This window comes from Hypanus sabinus, chromosome 9 (genome assembly GCF_030144855.1).
Source record: "Hypanus sabinus isolate sHypSab1 chromosome 9, sHypSab1.hap1, whole genome shotgun sequence".
Classification (NCBI taxonomy): Eukaryota; Metazoa; Chordata; class Chondrichthyes; order Myliobatiformes; family Dasyatidae; genus Hypanus; species Hypanus sabinus.
This window is the reverse complement of record NC_082714.1, coordinates 90,320,162-90,342,867: the sequence shown is the minus strand read 5'-3', so window position 1 is coordinate 90,342,867 and position 22,706 is coordinate 90,320,162. Positions and strand designations below refer to the sequence as shown.

Sequence of the window (22,706 nt, the reverse complement as noted above, 5' to 3'; positions counted from 1 at the left end):
TCCAGAAAGTCATGGAAACAACCCAGTCCCTCACAGGCAAAGCCCTCACCACCCTTGAGTACGTTTACAGGCAGCGCTGCCGCGAGAGAGCAGCTTCCAACATCAAAGACCCACACATCCAGGCCATACCCTCTTGTTATCATGAGATACGAGCAGAATGAGGCCACTCAGCCCATCGAGTCTGCTCCACCATTCTATCATGTCTGATTTATTATTCCTCTCTTGTTTTCTCCGTAACCTTTGACACCCTTACTAATCAAAAACCCCATCAACCTCTGCCATAAATACACTCAATGACTTGGCCTTCACAGACATCTGTGGCAATGAATTCCACAGATTCACCACCTACTGGTTAAAGAGATTCCTCCTCAACTCTGATCTAAGAGGACGTCCCTCTATTTTGAGGCTGCGCCCTCTGGCCCCACCACCGGAAACTTTTTCTCCACAGCCACTATATCTAGGCCTATCAATATTTGATAGGTTTCCCCCACTCATTCTTCTGAACTCCAATGAGTACAGGCTCAGAGCCATCAAATACTCCTCCCTTTCATTCTCGTGAACCTCCTCTGGACCCTCTCCAACATCAGTATATCCTTTCTTAGCAAAGGGGTTGTAACGTTCTCCTTCGCGTGTAACGAAACGTCGAGATAAACCACAGTTAATAAGAACCAGATCGCAGTAAGATTAACCATTTACTGTTCACTCTTCACATTAACATATGGTGAAAACTGTTGATAAAACAATACAAGATTGATACAGTATTTGTTCCTTCCTTAATATCACATTTCAAGTGTAAATACTTGCAAAGGTGACTATAACTACATTACACTAAGGTGCAGTATACAGGGAGAGTTTACCTGCTCCATTGACTACGTTAAATACACTTCCATGCAAACTATCCGCGACTCTTTAACTAACGAAAGCATAAACATTATCTACCGTCGTTACTTCTAACAGGATCGGCATTAACATCTTAGTTCAATATATCGATTATCTATTAACTTACAGCGTTGCTCTCACTGTGATTTCTCATGCCTGCAAAACAACTTCTGCTCAGGTGAGCCTCGTGGTGAGCCCCCACCCTCGCGTTAATTTCAAACCGGTGTTTTCCCACAAGACGCGGCGAAACCGGATGTGACGTCATCGCATGCCCATATATTTTACATGCAATGAATATACTTTAAACATTTCTAATTCTAACTAGAAAATACTATCGAATGAATTACTAAGCGGAAATATTATAAACTAAATAACTGTTGTAAAGACAGCACACTCCCCGCTTGACCTTCGTAAGGTCACAATGTGCAGAGTACAAAACTTAGTCTCTTAATCAGTCATTGGGTAGAAGTAGAATAACTTCTGTAACTGGCCCTTGGTAAATTTTCACATCGCCTTGGTCGGTAGTCTTCAATTCGATCTTCCTGACATGTCCATCCCCGCTAGGGAATGTAGCAGTGATTCTGGCCGTTGGCCAGCTGTTGCGGGCGATTTGCTTGTCCCTGAGCAGGACTAAATCTCCAACTTGAAGATTCCTGTGGGGTTCTGTCCACTTTTGTCTCTGTTGCAACAAAGGTAGATATTTTTGTCTCCAGCGAGACCAGAACTGATTTGCCAGAGCCTGGACTTGTCTCCATTGCTTTGTGTACAAATCCTTGTCTGAGAAGTCTCCTGGTGGAGGAGGTGCTCCTGCCTTCTGTGTAAGGAGCGTTGATGGCGAAAGTATAAAGGGGTTTTCTGGGTCAGAAGACACAGGTAGGAATGATTGTGCGTTTATAATGGCTGTGACCTCTGCCATTAGGGTGCACAGTACCTCGTGGGCCAATCGGGTGCGTTGCTGCATCTCAGGTTTCCTTTTCCGGGTTTTCCGTAAGGACGTGAACCGTTTGACTGCCTGCTCTTTGTTATTTGGCAACCGCTGGCGTGGTTCTCTGAAGGGTAGTGGGGCGACCCAATTATTTGCTTCATCCCTGAAGACTTTGGTGTCCATCATTTTTAAGAAGAAGACGTCTTGAGCTGATGGAGCAAGTTTATTGTCATACTTCGTTTGAGCGAAGACTGACTGGCCCAGCGACTCGTCGCTTGCCTCGCGCTTGTTAACGCCTTGTTGTGCTTCCTTTATATACATGGAACTTGTGCAGGGTTGAAAAATCGAATGGCGGCCACTCTCTAGCACGTTGGTCTTGAGTGTGTCGACCGTCGGTTTGTGTACGTCACGGAGACACACCTCTCCTATCACCACCCAGCCCAGATCCAGACGTTGCGCGAAGGGGGCGTTGAGTGGTCCATTGATCTGCTGCCTAACCTTGTGTACCTGGATAACATCTCTTCCTAATAGCAGGAGTATTTCCGCTTTCGGATCCAGTTCTGGGATGTGTTTGGCGATGTGGTGGAGATGCGGCTGGTGTAGCACCGCACTTGGTGTCGGGATCTCAGCGCGGTTATTCATGATTTCATTGCACTCTAAGAGCGGAGGGAGACAGATGACGACTTTACCATCCAGGGACTCGATCTGGATGCCTTCTGCCTTCCTTCCTTGGGTTTCCATGTTGCCTGAGCAAGTTTTGAGGTAGTATGGGAACCGCTCACTCTCAATGTTGAACAATTTAAAGAACTCTGGACTGACTAGTGAACGATTGCTCTGATCGTCCAGAATCACATAGGCTTTGATGGCCTTGTCTTTGGCTCCTTTAGGGTACACCTTAGTGAGGCAGATCTTGGAACAAGAACGACTTGACTAAGCTTGACCGCAAACTTCTGTACAGTTCGTGCTGACAACTGTTGACCTAGAGTGAGCCTCTCCCTCCCCGCCGTCCTGTTGTGGGGGTGAAGGAGCGCTGTCGGTTTGCGGTGACAGGTCGGGATGCATGGCCCCGACGTGATCTGGGCTATCACATTCCAGACACTTCACGGCGATCGTACACTCTCTGGCGAGGTGAGAGGTTGAGGAACAGCATCTAAAACATATTCTTTTCTCCTTGAGAAGAGCCGTCCTCTCTTCAAGGGGTTTTTCCCTAAACATTCTGCATGCTTTCAGGGGGTGAGGTTTGTTATGCAATGGACAGTACTTGCCAGGGTCGTTGTTAGTTGTAAGGGCTTCAGTCTTGAGCACTGACACGGGTTTATCAATGTTGAAAACATTCGAAGAGGATCTACCTAGCTTGGTGTAAATCGAACTGCTTCCTGGACCCACAAGGCTAGGGTCGTTTCGCCTCTTCGCCTCCTTGCGCACAAACTCAGTGAGGTGCTTAAAGGGAGGAAATCGACCACCGTGGCCTTCCTTGTACTCCGAGGCAACAGTCAGCCACCTGTCCTGCAGCCCAAATGGAAGTTTGTCCACGATTTGTCTAATCCCGGATGGAGTATCTAAGTATACTAGACCAGCTGAGTAGCCATCTTCTTTGGCGCCTTGGATCTCCATGAGTAAATCTCCGAATTCTCTTAACTTAAAGTGATCTTTGGCTGACACCTTAGGAAAGTTTTCCAGTCGTCGATATAGCGCCGCTTCAATAATTTCGGGGGCCCCATATCTCTCCCAAAGTCTGTCCCACGCTTCGCTTAAGGCTAGCTCGGGTTTGTTGATGTACACTGAACGTATGCGTCTCACCTGGTCGCGTGATTCTTTCCCCAGCCATTTCGCCATAAGGTCCAACCTTTGGGTTGCACTGAGCTGGACCCCGTCAATCACGTTGGTGAATGTGGAGAGCCAAGCACGGTAATTTTCGGGTTTATCGTCAAACTGGTACAGTCCCGAAGTGACGAGATCCCGTCGTGCTAAATACTGCAGCGTGGGATCAGCTGTAAGCGGCATGCGGGCTGGAGAAGTACGTTGGCGCCTATATGACTGAGAGCGCACGTTTCTCATGGAATTTGCCATCCTGGATTCGACCTCCGCGTCTCTTCGCATTGAACTTTGTAAGTTTGGTGTCAAGGAATATCGGTTGTCAGCTCTTTCATTCTTGACTTCATCACGGAGCCACGAGGGTAAATTTTCTTCCTCGTATGGATGTGATGCAATCATGACTCTCTGAGGTTCCTCGTAGCTGGGGAAGTTATCGAATACGTATGGAGAGGGGAGACGAGCCTGCCTGTCTATTTGAGATTGTACATAGTCGCTTGTGCGATCCAGTCTGGTCCTTTCTAAAGTAGATCTTGCTTCGGTCAGATCACGCGACCCTTCAGCTTCTTCTATGTACTCTGCTTCCGCCATGGCAGCTTCTTCTTCTCTTTCTAGCTGCAGCACTTGCAACTCTGTCGATATTTTTGCCATTTCCAACTGGGTTTCGGCTTCTCGGGCGGCCGCTTTCCTTTGTCTGGCAGCCTTTTCTTTCTGGATTTCGGCTTCTCTGGCAGCCTTTTCTTTCTGGATTTCGGCTTCTCTGGCGGCCCTTTCTTTCTGGATTTCGGCTTCTCTGGCAGCTTCTTCTTCTCTTTCTAGCTGCAGCACTTGCAACTCTGTCGATATTTTTGCCATTTCCAACTGGGTTTCGGCTTCTCTGGCAGCCTTTTCTTTCTGGATTTCGGCTTCTCTGGTGGCCAGTTTCATTTTCAAAACTGCTTCTTGTCTGGCGTAACGCAGTCGCACCTTGGCGGCTTCTGCCTTTCTGGCGGCCCTTTCGGCTTCTCTGGCAGCCTTTTCTTTCTGGATTTCGGCTTCTCTGGCGGCCCTTTCGGCTTCTCCGGCAGCCTGTTTCATTTTCAAAACTGCTTCTTGTCTGGCGTAACGCAGTTGCACCTTGGCGGCTTCTGCCTTTCTGGCGGCCCTTTCGGCTTCTCTGGCGGCCCTTTCGGCTTCTCTGATGGCCTGTTCTTTCTGGATTTCGGCTTCTCTGATGGCCTGTTCTTTCTGGATTTCGGCTTCTCTGATGGCCTGTTCTTTCTGGATTTCGGCTTCTCTGATGGCCTGCAGCATTTTCAAAACTGCTTCTTGTCTGGCGTAACGCAGTCGCACCTTGGCGGCTTCTGCCTTGGCTCTTGCCTGGGTGGACTTACTTGATGTCGGTTTACCGCCCTTGTCGCTGGGCGGCGTCGACTTGATCCCGGATCGAGCTGACATTGCAGCACTTGAAACACCTGATAATGTCACTTTTTCACTGTAACGTTCTCCTTCGCATGTAACGAAACGCCGAATTAAACGTCGAGATAAACCACAGTTAATAAGAACCAGATCGCAGTAAGATTAACCATTTACTGTTCACTCTTCACATTAACATATGGTGAAAACTGTTGATAAAACAATACAAGATTGATACAGTATTTGTTCCTTCCTTAATATCACATTTCAATTGTAAATACTTGCAAAGGTGACTATAGCTACATTACACTAAGGTGCAGTATACAGGCAGAGTTTACCTGCTCCATTGACTACTTTAAATACACTTCCATGCAAACTATCCGCGACTCTTTAACTAACGAAAGCATAAACATTATCTACCGTCGTTACTTCTAACAGGATCGGCATTAACATCTTAGTTCAATATATCGATTATCTATTAACTTACAGCGTTGCTCTCACTGTGATTTCTCATGCCTGCAAAACAACTTCTGCTCAGGTGAGCCTCGTGGTGAGCCCCCACCCTCGCGCTAATTTCAAACCGGTGTTTTCCCACAAGACGCGGCGAAACCGGATGTGACGTCATCGCATGCCGATATATTTTACATGCAATGAATATACTTTAAACACTTCTAATTCTAACTAGAAAATACTATTGAATGAATTACTAAGCGGAAATATTATAAACTAAATAACTGTCGTAAAGACAGCACAGGGGTCCAAAACTGCTCGCAATAGTCCAAGTGCAGTCTGAGTAATACCTTATAAAGTCTCAGCATTGCTTTTATAATTTAATCCTCTCTAAATAAAATGTTAGCATTAATTTTCTTTCCTCACCACCCACTCAACCTGCAAGTTAACCTTTAGAGAACCCTGCACAAGGACTCCTCAGCTTTCTGAATTTTCTCCCCATTTAGGAAACAGTTGACATCTTCATTCCTTCTGCCAAGGCGCATGACCATACACGTCCCGACATTATGGTCCATCTTCCACTTCTTTGCCCATTCTCCCGATCTGTCTCAGTCCTTCTGCAGCTACCTTGCTTCCTCAACACTGCCTGCCCCTCCACCCATCTTCGCATTATCTGCAAACTTGGTCACAAAGCCATCAAAGCTGGCACCCAGATTATTGACATATAACATAAGCAGCAGTCCCAACACAGACCCCTGTGGTACATGGAAGCTAATCAAGAGGCACAGTCAGAATAAAGGGGACCAGTCCTGCAAGTTAGCCAGTCCTCTATCCATGCTAGTACCTTTCCTGTAATTCATTGGGCTCTTGTTAAGCAACCTCATGTGCGACATCTTGTCAGATTTGTATCCCATATCCTAGGTACTATTTGGAGGCCTGTATACAACTCCCATCAGGGTATTTTAGAACATAGAACAGTACAGGCCCTTTGGCCCACAATGTTGTGCCAACCCTTAAACCCTGCCTCTCATATAACCCCCCACCTTAAATGCCTCCATATACCTGTCTAGTAGTCTCTTAAACTTCACTAGTTTATCTGCCTCCACCACTGACTCAGGCAATGCATTCCACACACCAACCACTCTCTGAATAAAAAATATTCCCCTAATATCCCCCTTGAACTTCCCACCCCTTACCTTAAAGCCATGTCTTCTTGTATTGAACAGTGGTGCCCTGGGGAAGAGGCGTTGGCTGTCCACTTTATCTATTCCTCTTAATATCTTGTATACCTCTACCATGTCTCCTCTCAACCTCCTTTTCTCCAGAGAGTAAAGCCCTAGCTCCCTTAATCTCTGATCATAATGCATACTCTCTAAACCAGGCAGCATCCTGGTAAATCTCCTCTGTACCCTTTCCAATGCTTCCACATCCTTCCTATAGTGAGGCAACCAGAACTGGACACAGTGCTCCAAGTGTGGCATAACCAGGGTTTTATAGAGCTGCGACTCTTAAACTCTATCCCTTGACTTATGAAAGCTAACACTCCATAAGCTTTCTTAGAAAGTTACCTGTGAGGCAACTTACAGGATCTGTGGACATGTACCCCCAGATCCTTCTGCTCCTCCACACTACCAAGTATCCTGCCATTTTACCCTTGCAGCTTCTTAACTCTACCCAGGATTCCACATCATCCAATCCTATGTCAGCACTCTCTAAGAATTTGATTTCATTTTTTACCAACAGAGCCACCCCACACCTCTGTCCTTTCAATACAAGGTGCATCCTTGAGGTTAAGCTGCCAGTTATGATCTTTTCAGCCATGGCTCAATGTAATGCCCACAATATCGTACTTGCTAACCTCTAACTGCGCTACAAGGTCATCTACCTTATTCCGTGTACCTTGAACGAGCAAAATATAACACCTTCTGTCCTGTATTCTAACAGCCTTTTTGATTTTGCCTCCAAGTTACACTTTAGCTCATCGCACTGACTCCAATTTTGCTGTCATCCGGTTGAACACCCTCAGTCTCACCACACACAGCACTGACTTGTATACCAACTGTCCCATCACTCCGGATCCCATCCCACTGCCAACCTAGTTTAAAACCTCCTCCAAAAGAACGAACGAACTTGCTTGGAAGGATATTGGTCCCCTAGAGCCGTTTGGGAGGGCTGGCAGGGGAAATCCGTCTCTGCGACTCAAAAGGCAAAGAGAAGACGCACGCTGAGGAGAAAGGGAGCTCATCAGTTTAGGGTAACAGACAAGAGGTTCTGTGGATGAAAATGAGATTCCCAGATAGTATGTTGCCTCCCAACTGCCAGGGTCCCAGAAGATATCTCCAATCGCGTCTTCAGCATTCTTGAGCGGGATGGTGAACAGCCAGAAGTCACGGTCCATGTAGGAACCATTGGTGTGGGTAGGATGAGGGACGAGGTTCTGCACAGGGAGTTCAGGGATAAGTTAAAGGGCAGGTGTCAACAGCTTGCTCTCCATATCATACTGCCCCGGACGCAACTCTTGGCCAGCAGGGACCTCAGATTAAGGTGCAGGACCTCCACGGTTGTGATCTCAGGATTGCTACCCGTGCCACGTGCTTGTGAAGCCAGAACTAGGAAGATTATACAGTTTAATACATGGCTAAGAAGTTGGTGTAGGAGGGAGGGCTTAATATTTTTTGATCTTGGGCTCTTTTCCAGGAAAGGTGCTACCTGTACAGACGGGACAGTTTGCACCTGAACTGGAGGGGGTCTAACATCCTGGTAGGAAGGTTTGTTAATGCTGCACAATGGGGATTAAACTAGATTTGCAGGGGGATGGGAACCAGAGTGCCAGAACAGTTAGTGGAGAGATTGTGGAAGCAGATGTTGGTAAGGCAAAGTTACAAATCAAGAGATTGAGCATGGTATGGCCAGTGTCCCGAGCTGTGTGTATTTCAGTGCAAGTATTGCAGGAAAGGCAGATAACAGTGCTGATGATGAGGTAGCTGGTTTACAAACAGAGGCAGTGTGTAGTGAGGAGAGGGTGTTGAATGGGCAAAATTGCAGTCAACAGTATGAGTTGCAACATAAAAGGCGAACAAGATCGAAAAGGGTGAAGGTTAAAGGTAATTACAGAGGCGTGAGAGAGGAGCTGGTCAGAATTGATTGAGGGAAAAAAAAACTGGCAGAGACGATGGCAGAGCAGCAATGGCTAGAATTTCTGGAAGCAATTCGGAAGGCACAGGATATAGACATCCCAAAGAGGAAGAAGTATTCTAAAGGAAAGATGACACAACCGTGGCTATCAGGGAAGTCAAAGCCAGCAAAAAAGCCAGAAAGGGCAGATAGTTGAGCAAATGTTAGTGAGAGGTTAGGGAACCTTTTAAAACCTCCAAAAGAGGGCAACTAAAAAAGTCATTATGATAAAGATGGAATACAAAAGTAATCTAGCCAGTAATATTTAAGAGGATACCAAAAGTTTCTTCAGATACATGAAGCGTAAAAGAGAGGTGAGAGTGGGTATCGGACCGCTGGAAAACAATGCTGGTGAGCTAGTAATGGGGGATAAGAAAATGGCAGACAAACTTAGTGAGTATTTTGCATTCATCTTCACTGTGGAAGACGCTAGCAGGATGGTGTAAGTTCCAGGTGTCAAGGATCATTAAGTGTGTAAAGTTGCCATTACTAGAGAGAAGGTTCTTTGGAAACTGAAAGGTCTGAAAGTAGAAAAGTCACCTGGACCAGATAGCGTACACCCCATAGCTCTGAAAGAAGTGGCTGAAGAGATTGTGGAGGAATTAGAAATATTCTTTCAAGAATCACTAGATTTTGGAATGGTTCCAGAAGCCTGGAAAATTGCAAATATCACACCACTCTTCAAGAAGGGAGAGAGGCAGAAGAAAGTTAATCTTATAAACCAGTTAGTCTGACCTCAGAAGAATTGGTTGATGTTGTGTACTTGGATTTTCAGAAGATCGTTGACAAAGTGCCAAACGTGAGGCTACCTAACAAGCTATGAGCCCATGGTACTACAGGAAAGATTTGAGCATGGATAAAGTAGTGGCAACCAGCAGGAAGCAAAGAATGGGAATAAAAGAAGCCTTTTCTAGTTGGCTGCCAGTGTCTAGTGGTGTTTCACAGGATCTGTGATGGGACTTATATTTCTTATGTCAGTGATTTGGATTGATGGCTTTGCTGCAAAATTTGCAAACAATATTAAGATAGGTGGAGGGGCATGTAGTTTTGAGTAAGTACAGGCACTACAGGAGGACTTGGATTAGAATGGGCAAAAAAATGGCTGATGGAATACAGTATTTGGAAGTATATGGTCACGCACTTTGGTAAAGAAATTAAAGGGTTGACTATTTTCTAAATGGATATAAAATACAAAAAACTGAGGCACAAAGGGACTTGCCAGCCTTGTGCAGGATTTCCTAAAGGTTAATTTGCAAGTTGAGTTCGTTATGTGGAAGGCCAATGCCATGTTAGCAATTACAAGAGGACTAGAATATAAAATGCAATTTTGAGACTTTATAAAGCACTGGTGAGGCCTCATTTGGAGTATTGTGAACAGTTTTGGGCCCCTTATCTTAGAAAGGACGTGCTGAAACTGGAAAGGTTTCAGAGGTTTATGAAAATGATTCCAGGATTAAACAGCTTGTCGTATGAAGTGCATTTGATGGCTCAGAGCCTGTATTCATTGGAATTCTTAAGAGGATGACATTGAAACCCATTGAATGGTGAAAGGCCTTGATAGAGTGGATATGCAGAGGATGTCTCCTATGATGGGAGAGTCTAAGACCAGTGGACATAGATGGGTGACATTTTAGAACAGAGATGAAGAGGAATTTCTTGAGCCAAAGTGGTGAATCTGTGGAATTCTTTAACACAGGCAACTGTAGGAGGCAAAGTCTTTCTGTATATTTAAGCATGAGGTTGATAAGATTCTTGATTGCTCAGGGAATGAAGGGATAAGGGGAAAAGGCAGGAGACTGGGGTTGAGAGGAAAAATGATGAAATGGTGGAGCAGACTTGATGGGTCAAATAGCTTAATTCTGCTCGTACATCATATGGTCTAATGGGTAGTCTTAGCAACCATCAAGCTCTTGAAACACATGGATAACTTCAAGTATCATTACTCTTGAACTGATTCTAAAACCTACAGGTTTGTCTCTTTGTAGTTTGTCTTTTGCACATTGTCAGTTTTTATGTAAGGTTTTTCATAAATTTGATAGTAGCTTTTCCTGTAAATGTCTGCAAAAAATGAATCTCAAGGTAGTATATGGTAACAAATACATACTTCAATAATAAATTAATTCTGAAGGATTAAATCTGAAGGAAAAGAATGGTAGATTCAAAGTTCATACACAACCCTGAGATTCATTTTCTTGCAAATCCAAGAAACACAATAGAATAAATGGAAGACCGCACCCAACAGGAGTGTACCACTGTACAAGAGAACAAATAAATATTAAATTATTGAGCCCTTGAAAGTGAGTCCATAGTTTGGGGGAACTGTTCAGTGAAGGGGTGACTGAAGTTATTCCCATTGGTTCAATATCCTGATCAGTACTAACTTCCTGTACCCAGTGATCCTTCAAGAGGACAACCACCTTGTCTTAGGAGGCTTGCATGTCTCAATGACCCGGAGAGCTACGTTAATTATAACATATGTCAAACAGATCAAAGGATAGAGGATAGACTACTGATGGTCCACCGGTCCTCTAGGTTCAGTGTTTCAGCCAACAACCCTGACTAGTTGAAAAATTGTTATGGGAACAGCAATGAAGATTCCTTTTACATCTGAGTGTGATGGTAGCCCCCCCCCCCCCCCACCCCGAGTCTGTACTCGGGACTTGCATTACTGACAGCAGCAAAAACCGAGGGAAAGCTACTGAGACAATGAAGCCCTGACCACCAGAGGAAGGCCTCCAAACACCACCAGCATAACAGGCAGTAAGTACGTACCTAGAGGTGAGTCCTAAGGCTCCTGTACCTTCTTCCTGATGACAGAGCAAGGGATAATGACCTGGATGGTTGGGGCTCCTTATAATGGACGTTGCTTTTCTATGATAGCACTCTACGTGGAGAGGGCTCGTCCCATGATGGTCTGAGCTGTACCCACTACTTTTTATAGGATTTTCCATTCAAGGGAAAATGTTTCCATACTGGGCTGTGATGCGGTCAATAACCTCTCCAACACACATCTATAGAAGCTTGTCAAAGCTTTTGATGCTTAAGAACAGAAGAGGATTGGAGAGGGACTGGGCCATAGCTCCTCAAGCCGTTTAAACATAGCTTAGCAGTACTCTGTCAGTGCATCAAGCAGCATCTGTGGGAGTAAAGGAGTTACTAAGGTTTTGGGTTGAAACCCTGAATCAGGGCTGCAATTCTTTCATATCAATTACAAGACCTCTCTCAAGGAAATCTGATGACAGCTCCACAACTCCCTCCTCCCCAGTACCCTTTCACTGCTTCCTGTAGCAGTCTGCTATAAAGATCCACCAAGCAGCTCGAGTAGGAGTGCAGAGATCAGATAGGGTCATCGGACTGGAGGACAGGGAAGGGATGAAATTCCACAGATGTGAAATTATGAACACACAGCTAGCCTGAAGCAGGGAGTGAAAACATCCAACACAAGATGCTGGAGGAATCCAGGTGGGGGGACGGGATGTGGCATAATCACTGGAGAGAAACGGACAAATAATCATTATCTGAGCAGACAGAAACTTCTCTAATTAGTCAATTAAGCTTAGTGGAAACTTGTTAACATTTTCAAAGTAATTGTTGCCTGTAAAGACCAATCCTCCCCCGCCCCCACCCCCACACTTTACAGGACTGAGACACCAAAATCAATAGGAATTAGACTGGAAAAACCAGATATGCAATGAGGAATCCCAATATTAAGACTGACAATTAGGAACCTCAAGATATACATAAGGAGCACAATTAGGCCATTCAGTCCATTATGGCAGATTTATTTTCCCCTCTCAACCCCATGCTTCAGCCTTCTCATAACCTCTGATGCCCTTACCCATTAACCTCTGATTTAAATATAACTTTAACCCCACTGCACTCTGTAACAGGTTCCACAGCTCTGAACTCACCTGCGGGGATCTGCTGTTCATGGTTTGAGCATTCACTTTTTACACAATTTGTTCCCCCCCCCCAAACACACACACTACATGTATTACTGCCTTTGTAGTGTGCTTTTATGTGGATTTTGTTTTGTGACTGCTTACAAGATTAATCACATGGCTGTATATGATGTACATACTTCAATAAAAGCACTTTGAACTTTTGATTTCTGATCACTACCTCTATTTTACTCCTATTGCACTATTTATATATTATTGTAACTTTTAATAATGTATTGCACTGCTGAAACAAAACAATAAATTTTATGACATACATCAGTGATAATAAACCTGATTCTGATTAAAGGCTATGGAGCAGAGTATCAATCTACAACCTTGCAACTTAGATAAGAGCTCACTGGATACTGCCCAAGACCAAATTTGTTAGGAGAGGTCTGAGACAAGATTCTGCATATGGAATCAGGAGCAAAACAAAACTGTTGGAGGAACTCAGGGTCAGGTAGCATCTGTGGAGGGAAATGGGCAGGTTAAGTCTGGATTGGGCACTGTTCAGTGGAATGCCAAATACCCAACTTGCTGACTGGCTTCAGACACAGTTGATACAAAGTAAATAAGCCACAGGTAAAAGTCAATACATCACGTCATTTTATTTGACATTTCTAACAAAGAACTCAATACCAGCAAGAGGATCGGAAGTCTACATAAAGCAGATGAGCCAAGGCCACAGCACAGTGGCACAAGTCCTACTTCAGCAGTGACACTCCCAGGCTGATGCCCGGATGCCAACAAAGTAAAACAATGTTGCTCCGGATCCCAATACCCAGCTCTGGAAGTGGCCCAGCCTACCCATCCTCCTCCTCAAATGGAAATTTTCACTTCAGTGTTGCTTTCTCCGGAACGAACAGCCTGCAATTGAAAGGAAAAACCCATTAGAGCTTGTTCCAACTACAGGCATCATAAGACACCAGCTCCAGCACCTATAGGGCAAGAGCAGAGCAGCCAGTGTTCAAGGACAGCTGCCTGACATGTTCACAAGGGCTGTGACCTGACCTCAGCAGAGCTCCCTTTCCTCTATGAGTTACCTTATCCAGACACACACTCACATCCACAGACCCTGCAGGAAAGACTCAAATCTTACTGCAACTTCCAGTCCGCATAGTCTCTGAACCAAGTCTTAGTGTTAAGCACTCAACTCAGTGCTCTTGGAGTGTAAAAATTTCCAATGCTTGCATATATTTTATGTATTTACATAAGTAATTGTTCAGTGAATTTTCAGCACTTATAGTCTAGCCAATTCTGTATTTTTCTAGAAGTTTCTCTACAGTCGGTGTCACACTATTGAACCCAGTTATTCAACAGGTTATTCCTCATCACTGGAATGCCTGATCTAGTTTTTAGTACAAGACAATCAATGGCTTTATTCTTTGTCTCTTCCTTGCTCTCTCCCCCCCCCCACCCAATAAAGTGGATCAATTACCGTTATTTCTGTTATGAACTTTTTAAAAATTGGCTAAGGTTTCTACACAATTCTTGAACCTCTGGATCAGAATCACCAGATCTAACAGCACTCACAACCCTGGCAGCCCCAATGCAGCAAGAGGGACAACTCAAAAGATCCCCACCTACCCCACCCTCTCTCCCCTTCCACCCCCATCAGCGAGTTCTCACCTCTTGGGTCACAGCCCACAGGAGCAGGCCAAGCCCAGCAACCTGAGAGCTTGTCCTTCCAGGTACTCACATCTTAACCCATCAAAGACCAATGACTAGTTTTGTCTCGAGAATACTGAAACAGTGAAATGAATGCATCATTTGCATTACAAAGACCAATACGGTCTGGGGATGTGCTGGAGTCACCATACTTCCGATGCCAGTAAGAGCATGCCCACAACTCAATAACCAAACCCACGTGGTCACAGGGAGAATGCACAAAGTGCTTACTGAGAGCAGTGGGAACTGAACCTGGGTTGCTGGTGCTGTAAAGTGTTAACTACTACACTATGGAACTACCTGCACCTGAAGCAGGATGACTAGACTCTTCGTGAAAGTAACTCCTTGTGCTTTTCTCCCCCATGAACTTAAGAATTACTGGAAATGGGGCCAAACTGGAAAAACTCCCTATTTGAAGCAGCATCATTTCCATCCAAGTCTAAAATGTGGATAAGCGAGTATTGGGACAGTCAGCACAAGGAACCCAAGATCTTCTAGCAGTTACACATGGGCCACATCCACAGTAGTCCCCCAGCACACAGCCGTCTCTCTCAAGATCTCAGTACACTGGAGACAACAACCACACAGAGCTGATACATGTCAACCAAGTGTCACACACCTTCTGTTAGCCTTGCTTTTCCTCCTGTAGGCTGACAGAGAACAGTCGAACATCCCACACACAACACTACAGTCTGGGCGTGGCTGAAAACAGTGGTGATTTTGTAGCAGCCTAGGAAAGAAAAACATAAGAATCAGAGCAAACGTATTTCAAACCTGAGGCAGCACACTTGTTAATGCCACAGCCTCACAAATCCAGGGACCTGTGTTTAACCCTGCCCTGCTTGGGATACAAAAATTCTCACCTTGTAGAGTGGTAGAACATTACAGCACAGAAACAGAAGTAGTCCCTTCTGACCATCTAGTCCGTGCCAAAACCATTAATCTGTTTAGTCCCATCACTTACACCTGGACCATAATCCTCCACACCCCTCAAGTACCTACCTGAAATTCTCTTCAATGTTGAAATTGATCCCACATTCACCTCATGCTAGCAGCCTGTTCTACACCTTCACCACTGAGTGAAGAAGTTCCCCTTAACCCTTGACCTCTAGTTGTAGTCTCACCCAACCTCAGTGGAAAAAGTCTGCTTGCATTTACCATATCTATAGCCCTCATTATTATACCATTTCAACACACCATCCATACTCAATACAATGATTTATAAATGTCCCTTTACCACCCTATCTACCTGTATTGCTACTTTAAAGGAATTCATGGGTCTGTAATACCCAGATTCCTGTTCTACTGCACCCAGTGCCATTCCATTCACCATCCAGGACCAACACTTGTCGGCAGTAAATTCCACCCACCATTTTCCCAGCTGGTCCTGATGCTCTGCAAGCCTTTGATAGTCTTCCTCACTGTCCACCACACCCCCAATCTCGATGCCATCTGCAAATTTGCAGATTGCTGATACAGATGACAAACAACAGCACTAATCCCTGTGGCATTCACTAATCACAGGCCTCAGAGAGACAACCCTCTACTACCACTCTCTGGCTTCTTACGCAAAGCCACGTCGAACTGAATTTACTAGTTCATCTTGAACGCTGAGTGACTGAACCTCCTTGACCAGCCTCCCACATGGGACCTTGTCAAACGCCTTGCTAAAAAGTCCGTGCAGACAACATCCGCTGCCTTGCCTTCATTGATTTTCCTTGTAACTTCCTCAAAAACTTCTAAAGTTGGTTAGACACAACTAACCTCACACAAAAGCACCAACTATTCCTAATCAGTTCCTGTCTATCCAGACTGCAGTACACATTTAGGGTGCCCGGGTCTCCTACATCCCAGAGTACATTCACCGAGCACAGTGGTTAACTGGCCATGTAAACTACTCCACTGTGAAGGTGGTGAATCAGGGGACTTAGGACAGCTGGGATTGCACCAAAAGTCAACAGATACCTGATGGACTGAACAGTCTCCACTGAAGCACTGAAATTAAGAAAATGATCAAAAACTTCGAAAAGCTCATATCACAAAACATGCTCTCTCCTCCCATTCCCCCATTAGTTGAGGGCTTCTATTTAGGCAAATGAAAGCCCAAACAATTTCTAAACCAATTATATCCTCTTCTAGAAGATGCTGCCACATTCCCAGTCTTAATCAAATTTCTTGGTTATTCCTTGTCACATTGACTCGCCATTGTGCATTCCTTCAGACACACCAGTCATCACACACTCCCGGGGTCAGACACAGAGTGAAACTCCCTCCACACTGTCCCATCACACACTCCCGGGGTCAGACACAGAGTGAAACTCCCTCCACACCGTCCCATCACACACTCCCGGGGTCAGACACAGAGTGAAACTCCCTCCACACCGTCCCATCACACACTCCCGGGGTCAGACACAGAGTGAAACTCCCTCCACACCGTCCCATCACACACTCCCGGGGTCAGACACAGAGTGAAGCTCCCTCTACACCGTCCCATCACACACTCCCGGGGTCAGACACAGAGTGAAACTCCCTCCACACTGTCCCATCACACACTCCCGGGGTCAGACACAGAGTGAAACTCCCTCCACACTGTCCCATCACACACTCCCGGGGTCAGACACAGAGTGAAACTCCCTCCACACCGTCCCATCACACACTCCCAGGGTCAGACACAGAGTGAAACTCCCTCCACATTGTCCCATCACACACTCCCAGAGTCAGACACAGAGTGAATATCCCTCCACACCGTCCCGGGAACAGACAGAATGAAGCTCCCTCTACTCTGTCCTGTCACACACTCCAAGGACAGGCCAACACTGAAATTTCTTCTGAAGGTGTGTACTTCAGAAATTGGAACATGATCACAAGTCAGTTCTGAGTTGCAAGTGACAACTACATCCAGGTGGGAAGAGAAACAAGCTTCGTTCACAAGTTAATAATCACACCCAAGCTGTACCATCACTGTAGTCCCTGTACTGAAGAGAGAAATACACACCAGGGCACTTGACATCCATGAAATAGGAATTTGGGCTCTGCACCAAACGCTTCTTCTTGTGCTTCCTCTTCTCCTCCTCAGGAGACGGGTGCAACAAATCTTTTGCCAACTGCAGAGAGAGCAACATGTCAGCCACTAAGCCTCAGGCATGTCTTTCAACAGTCATTCCCACAGCTGGAGTCCTCCCACAGGACTTATTGATCAGCACACAAGCCGTGCCGTGCACTGGAACAATTCTTACAGCCTCCCCCAGCACCCAATATCAAACCTAAAGAAAGCAGGATGGCGCAATCAGTTTACTGCCATCAACAGAGTGATAGAACATTGGCTGACACACCAGGGAGTTTTCCTTGCTCTTTAGACATTGTGGAAATTAAATGTTATAAATGGCAATAAACCTGTTCTGCCTTGCAATTTTGACATTTTGTTGGGACTGGTTGGAAGGGGAAACCGGAGGCGGTTGCAAACTGGAACCATATCAAGAGATATTTTGATGAAATACTGTTAAGTATTAACCTGTAGATTATTTTCCAGAGGATTCTCATGGTAATAGCTACAACAAGGCCCTTTAAACCTGTTCTGCCACCCAATGTGATCATAGCTGATCTGCCCCAAGTCTCATTTGCTTCTGTGCTTATTCGCATCACTGTCAAACCCCTGTCTTCCAGATGATGTTTTCCCCTCTTTAGACACTGGCAATGATTCAGCCTTGAAAATAGCAAAACACAGAAGAGACAAGGCTCATGTGAACCCCCAACAGGTCTGCGGCAGCTGCATTTTGTGCCAACTCTGTCCTGCAAGAGAACATCTGCTGAAAACCTTTTATCAGGAAAAACGGCTTAAATTAAGCCATTATTGAAGTGGCAATCTTAGAAGGCGTGGCTATTTTCCAATTAAGTTGCTAGCCAACTGCTAAAAACTAAACAGAAGATTCAAAGCTCAGCAGTAAACATTACAAGTTTAAAATACACTTTAAAACAAAACAAGGCTGAAATCAACCCTACTTCTCTCCCTGTTTTATTACGGCTAAGGATCACAAAGATCCTCTGGAAAATAACGTACAGGTTAATAATTAACAGCTTATTATCACAATACCTTAATTTTAATTCGATTTCAGTTCACAATCACCTCGAATATCCCCTTTAAACCTGTCCCAACAACATCTCGATTAACACTGAGGTCACAGGTTGTCATCCTCAACTGGGTACCATCCCAAAGTTTACATCAAAGGCCTGTAGCAGCATGCAACCCACCCCACCCGCGCCCAGCTCGGGGTCGGCGTGTTCCAAGTTCCACGGCAACGTGGAGCCGCTTTGTAAAACACCTCGCCCCAGAAGTGCGATCCCCTCTCACTGCGACCCCCCACCCACCCCACGGTCCGAGATCGCCCTATGCACCTCCCCTTTAAATCTCCTCTGCCGACGCGCACCTAGCATGCCCGCGCGCCGTTGCGACGGGCGACCGGGGGGGTGGGGATCGCGCTCCCCTCGCGCCGCGGCCCCGAGGCCGCCGATTGGCGGATCCCCAGCCGCGCGCGCCAGCTCCCCGGACAGCGGCGGCCTCCAGCTCGAGCGGGGCGGGGGGGGGGGGAGGAGAGGGGAGACGCGCCATGTTCGGGCTCGGGCCCGGGCCCCGACACGCGTCGACGACCTCAGAACGGGAGAACCGTCCGTAAACACCCGCCAGCCCTCCGCCCAGTTTCCCCAGCTATCTTCTCCGACTGTTTCCGCCCGCCCGCCGGCCTCTGGCGAGCCTCTTGCCGCCCTTTAGCCCCTATCCCTCTGTCGACGCCACTCACAGGCATCTTGGCGTCAACTCGCCGCCGTGGTAAAAGGAAGAAGCCTGTCCAGGGACCCGGATATAACAGGGTTTCCCGAAGCGCAGGGGCAGGAAGTTTCAATACGTCATCACCGGGAAGTCGCCTACTCCCGCCATTTTGGGAAGGTCAGTCTTGCCGGTGCTTGCAATTTGTCCCAAACCCTTTGTTTATTTTATGCTAAATACTGTTTTTGGTTAACATTCCTCTATTACTACATTTCCAATACACGAATTAAAAATCATTGTTAGGAATCGTAGAATCCATGGTTATCGTGCAGGATATTTGGCCCATCTGAGTCCCTAACGCAACTCCCCAGTCAAAGTTAAAAAGTTCGAACTAAAATTTATTATCGGGGGCATACCTGTCATCACATGCAACGCTGAGGTTATTTTTCCTGCGGGCATACTCCAAATCCAGGTGCCCGGTGCGACGTAGGATCAATGAAAGAACAAGAACATAGAAGACATAAAACTGTTGAAATGCAATTATAAATAGCAATAAATAACGAGAGCATGAAATAAGATAAAAGAGCCTTTAAAGTGAGATCATTGCTTGTTGGAACATCTCAATAATTGAGTGAAATTATCCCCTTTGTTCAAGAGCCTGATTGTTGAGCAGTGGTAACTGTTCTTGACAAACACAAGGAAATCTGCAGATGCTGGAAATCCAAACAACACACACACAATGCTGGAGGAACGCAGCAGGTCAGGCAGCATCTTTAGGAGAAGCACTGGCGACGTTTCAGGCCGAGACCCTTCATCAGGATTTTAGGATGTGGCAGGAGATTTGAGACGCTGCAGGAGAGTGAAAGGGAGAATCAGTGAACACCAGACTGTACCCGTGATCCCCGAGTCTGCAATCTGATACCAATGTACAGGGTGATTGAAAAGCTTTTCACTATACAGCTGACAACAGTGTTCAGCTCAAAACAAGCGACGATAAAGACGAACTCTTAATGCCCGAACTTCACTTGTCTACATGCTCTGCAGCTTCTCTGTAACCATAAATTCAGAAAGGTGTTGGGAAGGTCACTTATCACAGCCAATTAACCTACTGCTGTTCTGTGGATGGGAGGGTAGACAATCTCTGCTCCGAGTGCACTCCAGGCTGGGTTCAGCGGACTCGGAAACAGCACCACAACCACTACACTGGTCTGTTCACCGGGAAGGCTCCACAATGGGTGGTCACAACTTCCCAAAGCATTACCAGCACCGGCCTACCCGTCACCCAGGACATATAGACAGGAAGGTGTTAGAAAAGGGTCAGTAATATCACCAACGATCCCATCCACCCAGCTCATGGAGTGTTTGTCCCATATAAAATTCTAAAGGGATTGGACAGGCTAGATGCAGGAAGGTTGTTTCCAATGTTGGGGAAGTCCAGAACGAGGGGTCACAGTTTAAGGATAAAGGGGAAGCCTTTTAGGACCGAGATGAGGAAAAACTTAGATATGGTCCTTGTGGCTAAAGGGATCAGGGGGTATGGAGAGAAAGCAGGTACATGGTTCTGAGTTGGATGATCAGCCATGATCATACTGAATAATGAATCATACTGAATGGCGGTGCAGGCTCAAGGGGCCGAATGGCCTACTCCTGCACCTATTTTCTATGTTTAACATCTGAATGTGTCACTGGCTTGGGTGGAAGTTTGAGTGGTTCCTCTATTTTATTTAATGACAGGTTCCTTAGGTTGTCATAACTGGGTGGGGGGGGGGGAAACTGAAGATAAACGCACCCAATTCCGACTAGATCCTGTCACTACAGTCTGTTTGATCCTGGTAACTGTCGCATAAAAAACTCTTAGTGTACCATCCAGACAGAAAGTTCCAAAACGTAAGTATATTGAAGGACAAACAATAACAGAATGCAGTATGTAGTTACCCTTAACATTTGATGTCTCTGGACTGGTACTCACCGGAGATTAGAAGAATAAGGGAGGGGGTAATCTAATTGCACCCTGAAGATTGGAAGGCCCTGATAGAGTGAGGGATGGAGAAGATGTTTCCTAAAGTGGGAGAGTCCACTGGTCCCAGGACCAGAGGGCCTGTCGTCAGGACAGAGACTCACCCTTTTAGAGCAGAGTTGAGGAGGAATCTCTTTAGTCAGAGGGTGGAGAGTCTGTGGAATTTATTGTCACAGGTGGTTGTGGAGGGCAAATCATTAAGTATATTTAAAGCAGCGGTTGATAGGTTCTTGATTAATAAGGGTGTAAAAGGTTATGAGGGGAGAAGTCAGGTAAATGGAGTTGAGAGCAATAATAAATCATCCACTATCAAATGGAGGAACAGACTCGATAGCTGGATTCTGTTCCTATATCTTATGGCCTTCAAGATCGTTTCCTGTACATGGTGTAAGAATGAAATAATTGTTACTCTGGATCCGATGCAGCACAAATGAAAACACAAAAGGCTTATATACATCAATTGATTGTATGTCCATAAAGTGACGCTAAGCACGGGAGTGTCTATACATGAGGTGACTGACAGGGAATGATAAAGTAGTGGTGGTGAGGGTGTAGAGGGGTGGGTTAGTGGGTGGAGATGTTGATCAGCCTTACTGCTTGGGAAAAGTAATTCTTTTTGAGTCTGGTGGTCCTGGTGTGGATTCTACTGTACGTAGCCTCCTCCCTGATGGGAAACATAGAAACATAGAAAATAGTTGCAGGAGTAGGCCATTCGGCCCTTCGAGCCTGCATTGCCATTCAGTATGATCATGGCTGATCATCCAACTCAGAACCATGTACCTGCTTTCTCTCCATACCCCCTGATCCCTTTAGCCACAAGGACCATATCTAACTTCCTCTTAAATATAGTCAATGAACTAGCCTCAACTGTTTCCTTTGGCAGAGAATTCCACAGATTCACCACTCTCTGTGTGAAGAAGTTTTTCCTCATCTCGGTCCTAAAAGGCTTCCCCTTTATCCTTAAACTGTGACCCCTCGTTCTGGATTTCCCCAACATTGGAAACAACCTTCCTGCATCTAGCCTGTCCAATCCCTTTAGAATTTTATATGGGACAAACACTCCATGAGCTGGGTGGATGGGATCGTTGGTGATGTTACTGACCCTTTTCTAACACCTTCCTGTCTATATGTCCTGGGTGACGGGTAGGCCGGTGCTGGTAATGCTTTGGGAAGTTGTGACCACCCATTGTGGAGCCTTCCCGGTGAACAGACCAGTGTAGTGGTTGTGGTGCTGTTTCCGAGTCCGCTGAACCCAGCCTGGAGTGCACTCGGAGCAGAGATTGTCTACCCTCCCATCCACAGAACAGCAGTAGGTTAATTGGCTGTGATAAGTGACCTTCCCAACACCTTTCTGAATTTATGGTTACAGAGAAGCTGCAGAGCAAGTAGACAAGTGAAGTTCGGGCATTAAGAGTTCGTCTTTATCGTCGCTTGTTTTGAGCTGAACACTGTTGTCAGCTGTATAGTGAAAAGCTTTTCAAGCACCCTGTACATTGGTATCAGATTGCAGACTCGGGGATCACGGGTACAGTCTGGTGTTCACTGATTCTCCCTTTCACTCTCCTGGAGGGTCTCCAATCTCCTGCCACATCCTAAAGTCATGCAGGTTGGGAGGCTGAACCACCACTGTAGTTTGCCCCAATGGGTTGTAGAGCATCAGGAGGGTTCTAAGAATGAGTGACAGTT

General features: G+C 45.9%; 2 protein-coding genes across 3 annotated transcripts; both read right to left on the bottom strand.

Annotated features, from left to right (window-relative positions):
• Positions 1-689: 689 nt before the first annotated feature.
• On the bottom strand, positions 690-11,241 carry LOC132399613 (trichohyalin-like). Of its 2 annotated transcripts, none has more exons than XM_059980158.1 (2): positions 4,418-11,241; positions 690-4,351 (listed from the first exon to the last, which is right to left on the bottom strand). In XM_059980158.1, the coding sequence occupies exons 1-2, from the start codon at positions 5,051-5,053 to the stop codon at positions 2,735-2,737; spliced, it is 2,253 nt and encodes a 750-aa protein (XP_059836141.1). In that variant the 5' UTR covers positions 5,054-11,241; the 3' UTR covers positions 690-2,734. The 2 variants fall into 2 exon arrangements, with proteins under 2 accessions (XP_059836141.1, XP_059836140.1); XM_059980157.1 differs by having other exon boundaries at positions 690-5,103; positions 5,499-11,241.
• A 1,918-nt stretch (positions 11,242-13,159) lies between these two features.
• On the bottom strand, positions 13,160-19,176 carry LOC132399612 (small ribosomal subunit protein eS27). The gene is made up of 4 exons (XM_059980155.1): positions 19,038-19,176; positions 17,240-17,348; positions 14,864-14,974; positions 13,160-13,443 (listed from the first exon to the last, which is right to left on the bottom strand). The coding sequence occupies exons 1-4, from the start codon at positions 19,041-19,043 to the stop codon at positions 13,415-13,417; spliced, it is 255 nt and encodes an 84-aa protein (XP_059836138.1). The 5' UTR covers positions 19,044-19,176; the 3' UTR covers positions 13,160-13,414.
• Positions 19,177-22,706: the final 3,530 nt, after the last annotated feature.

What these genes read in the sequence shown, in the direction of transcription:
- LOC132399613 (XM_059980157.1), bottom strand. Translation starts at nt 5,053, where the DNA reads ATGTCAGCTCGATCCGGGATCAAGTCGACGCCGCCCAGCGACAAGGGC.
- LOC132399612 (XM_059980155.1), bottom strand. An exon ending in CATGGATGTCAAGTGCCCTG is followed by an intron (nt 14,975 to 17,239) that starts GTGTGTATTTCT and finishes TTTCTTTCCTAG; the next exon opens with GCTGCTACAAAATCACCACT. An exon ending in AAAAGCAAGGCTAACAGAAG is followed by an intron (nt 13,444 to 14,863) that starts GTGTGTGACACT and finishes TTTCAATTGCAG; the next exon opens with GCTGTTCGTTCCGGAGAAAG.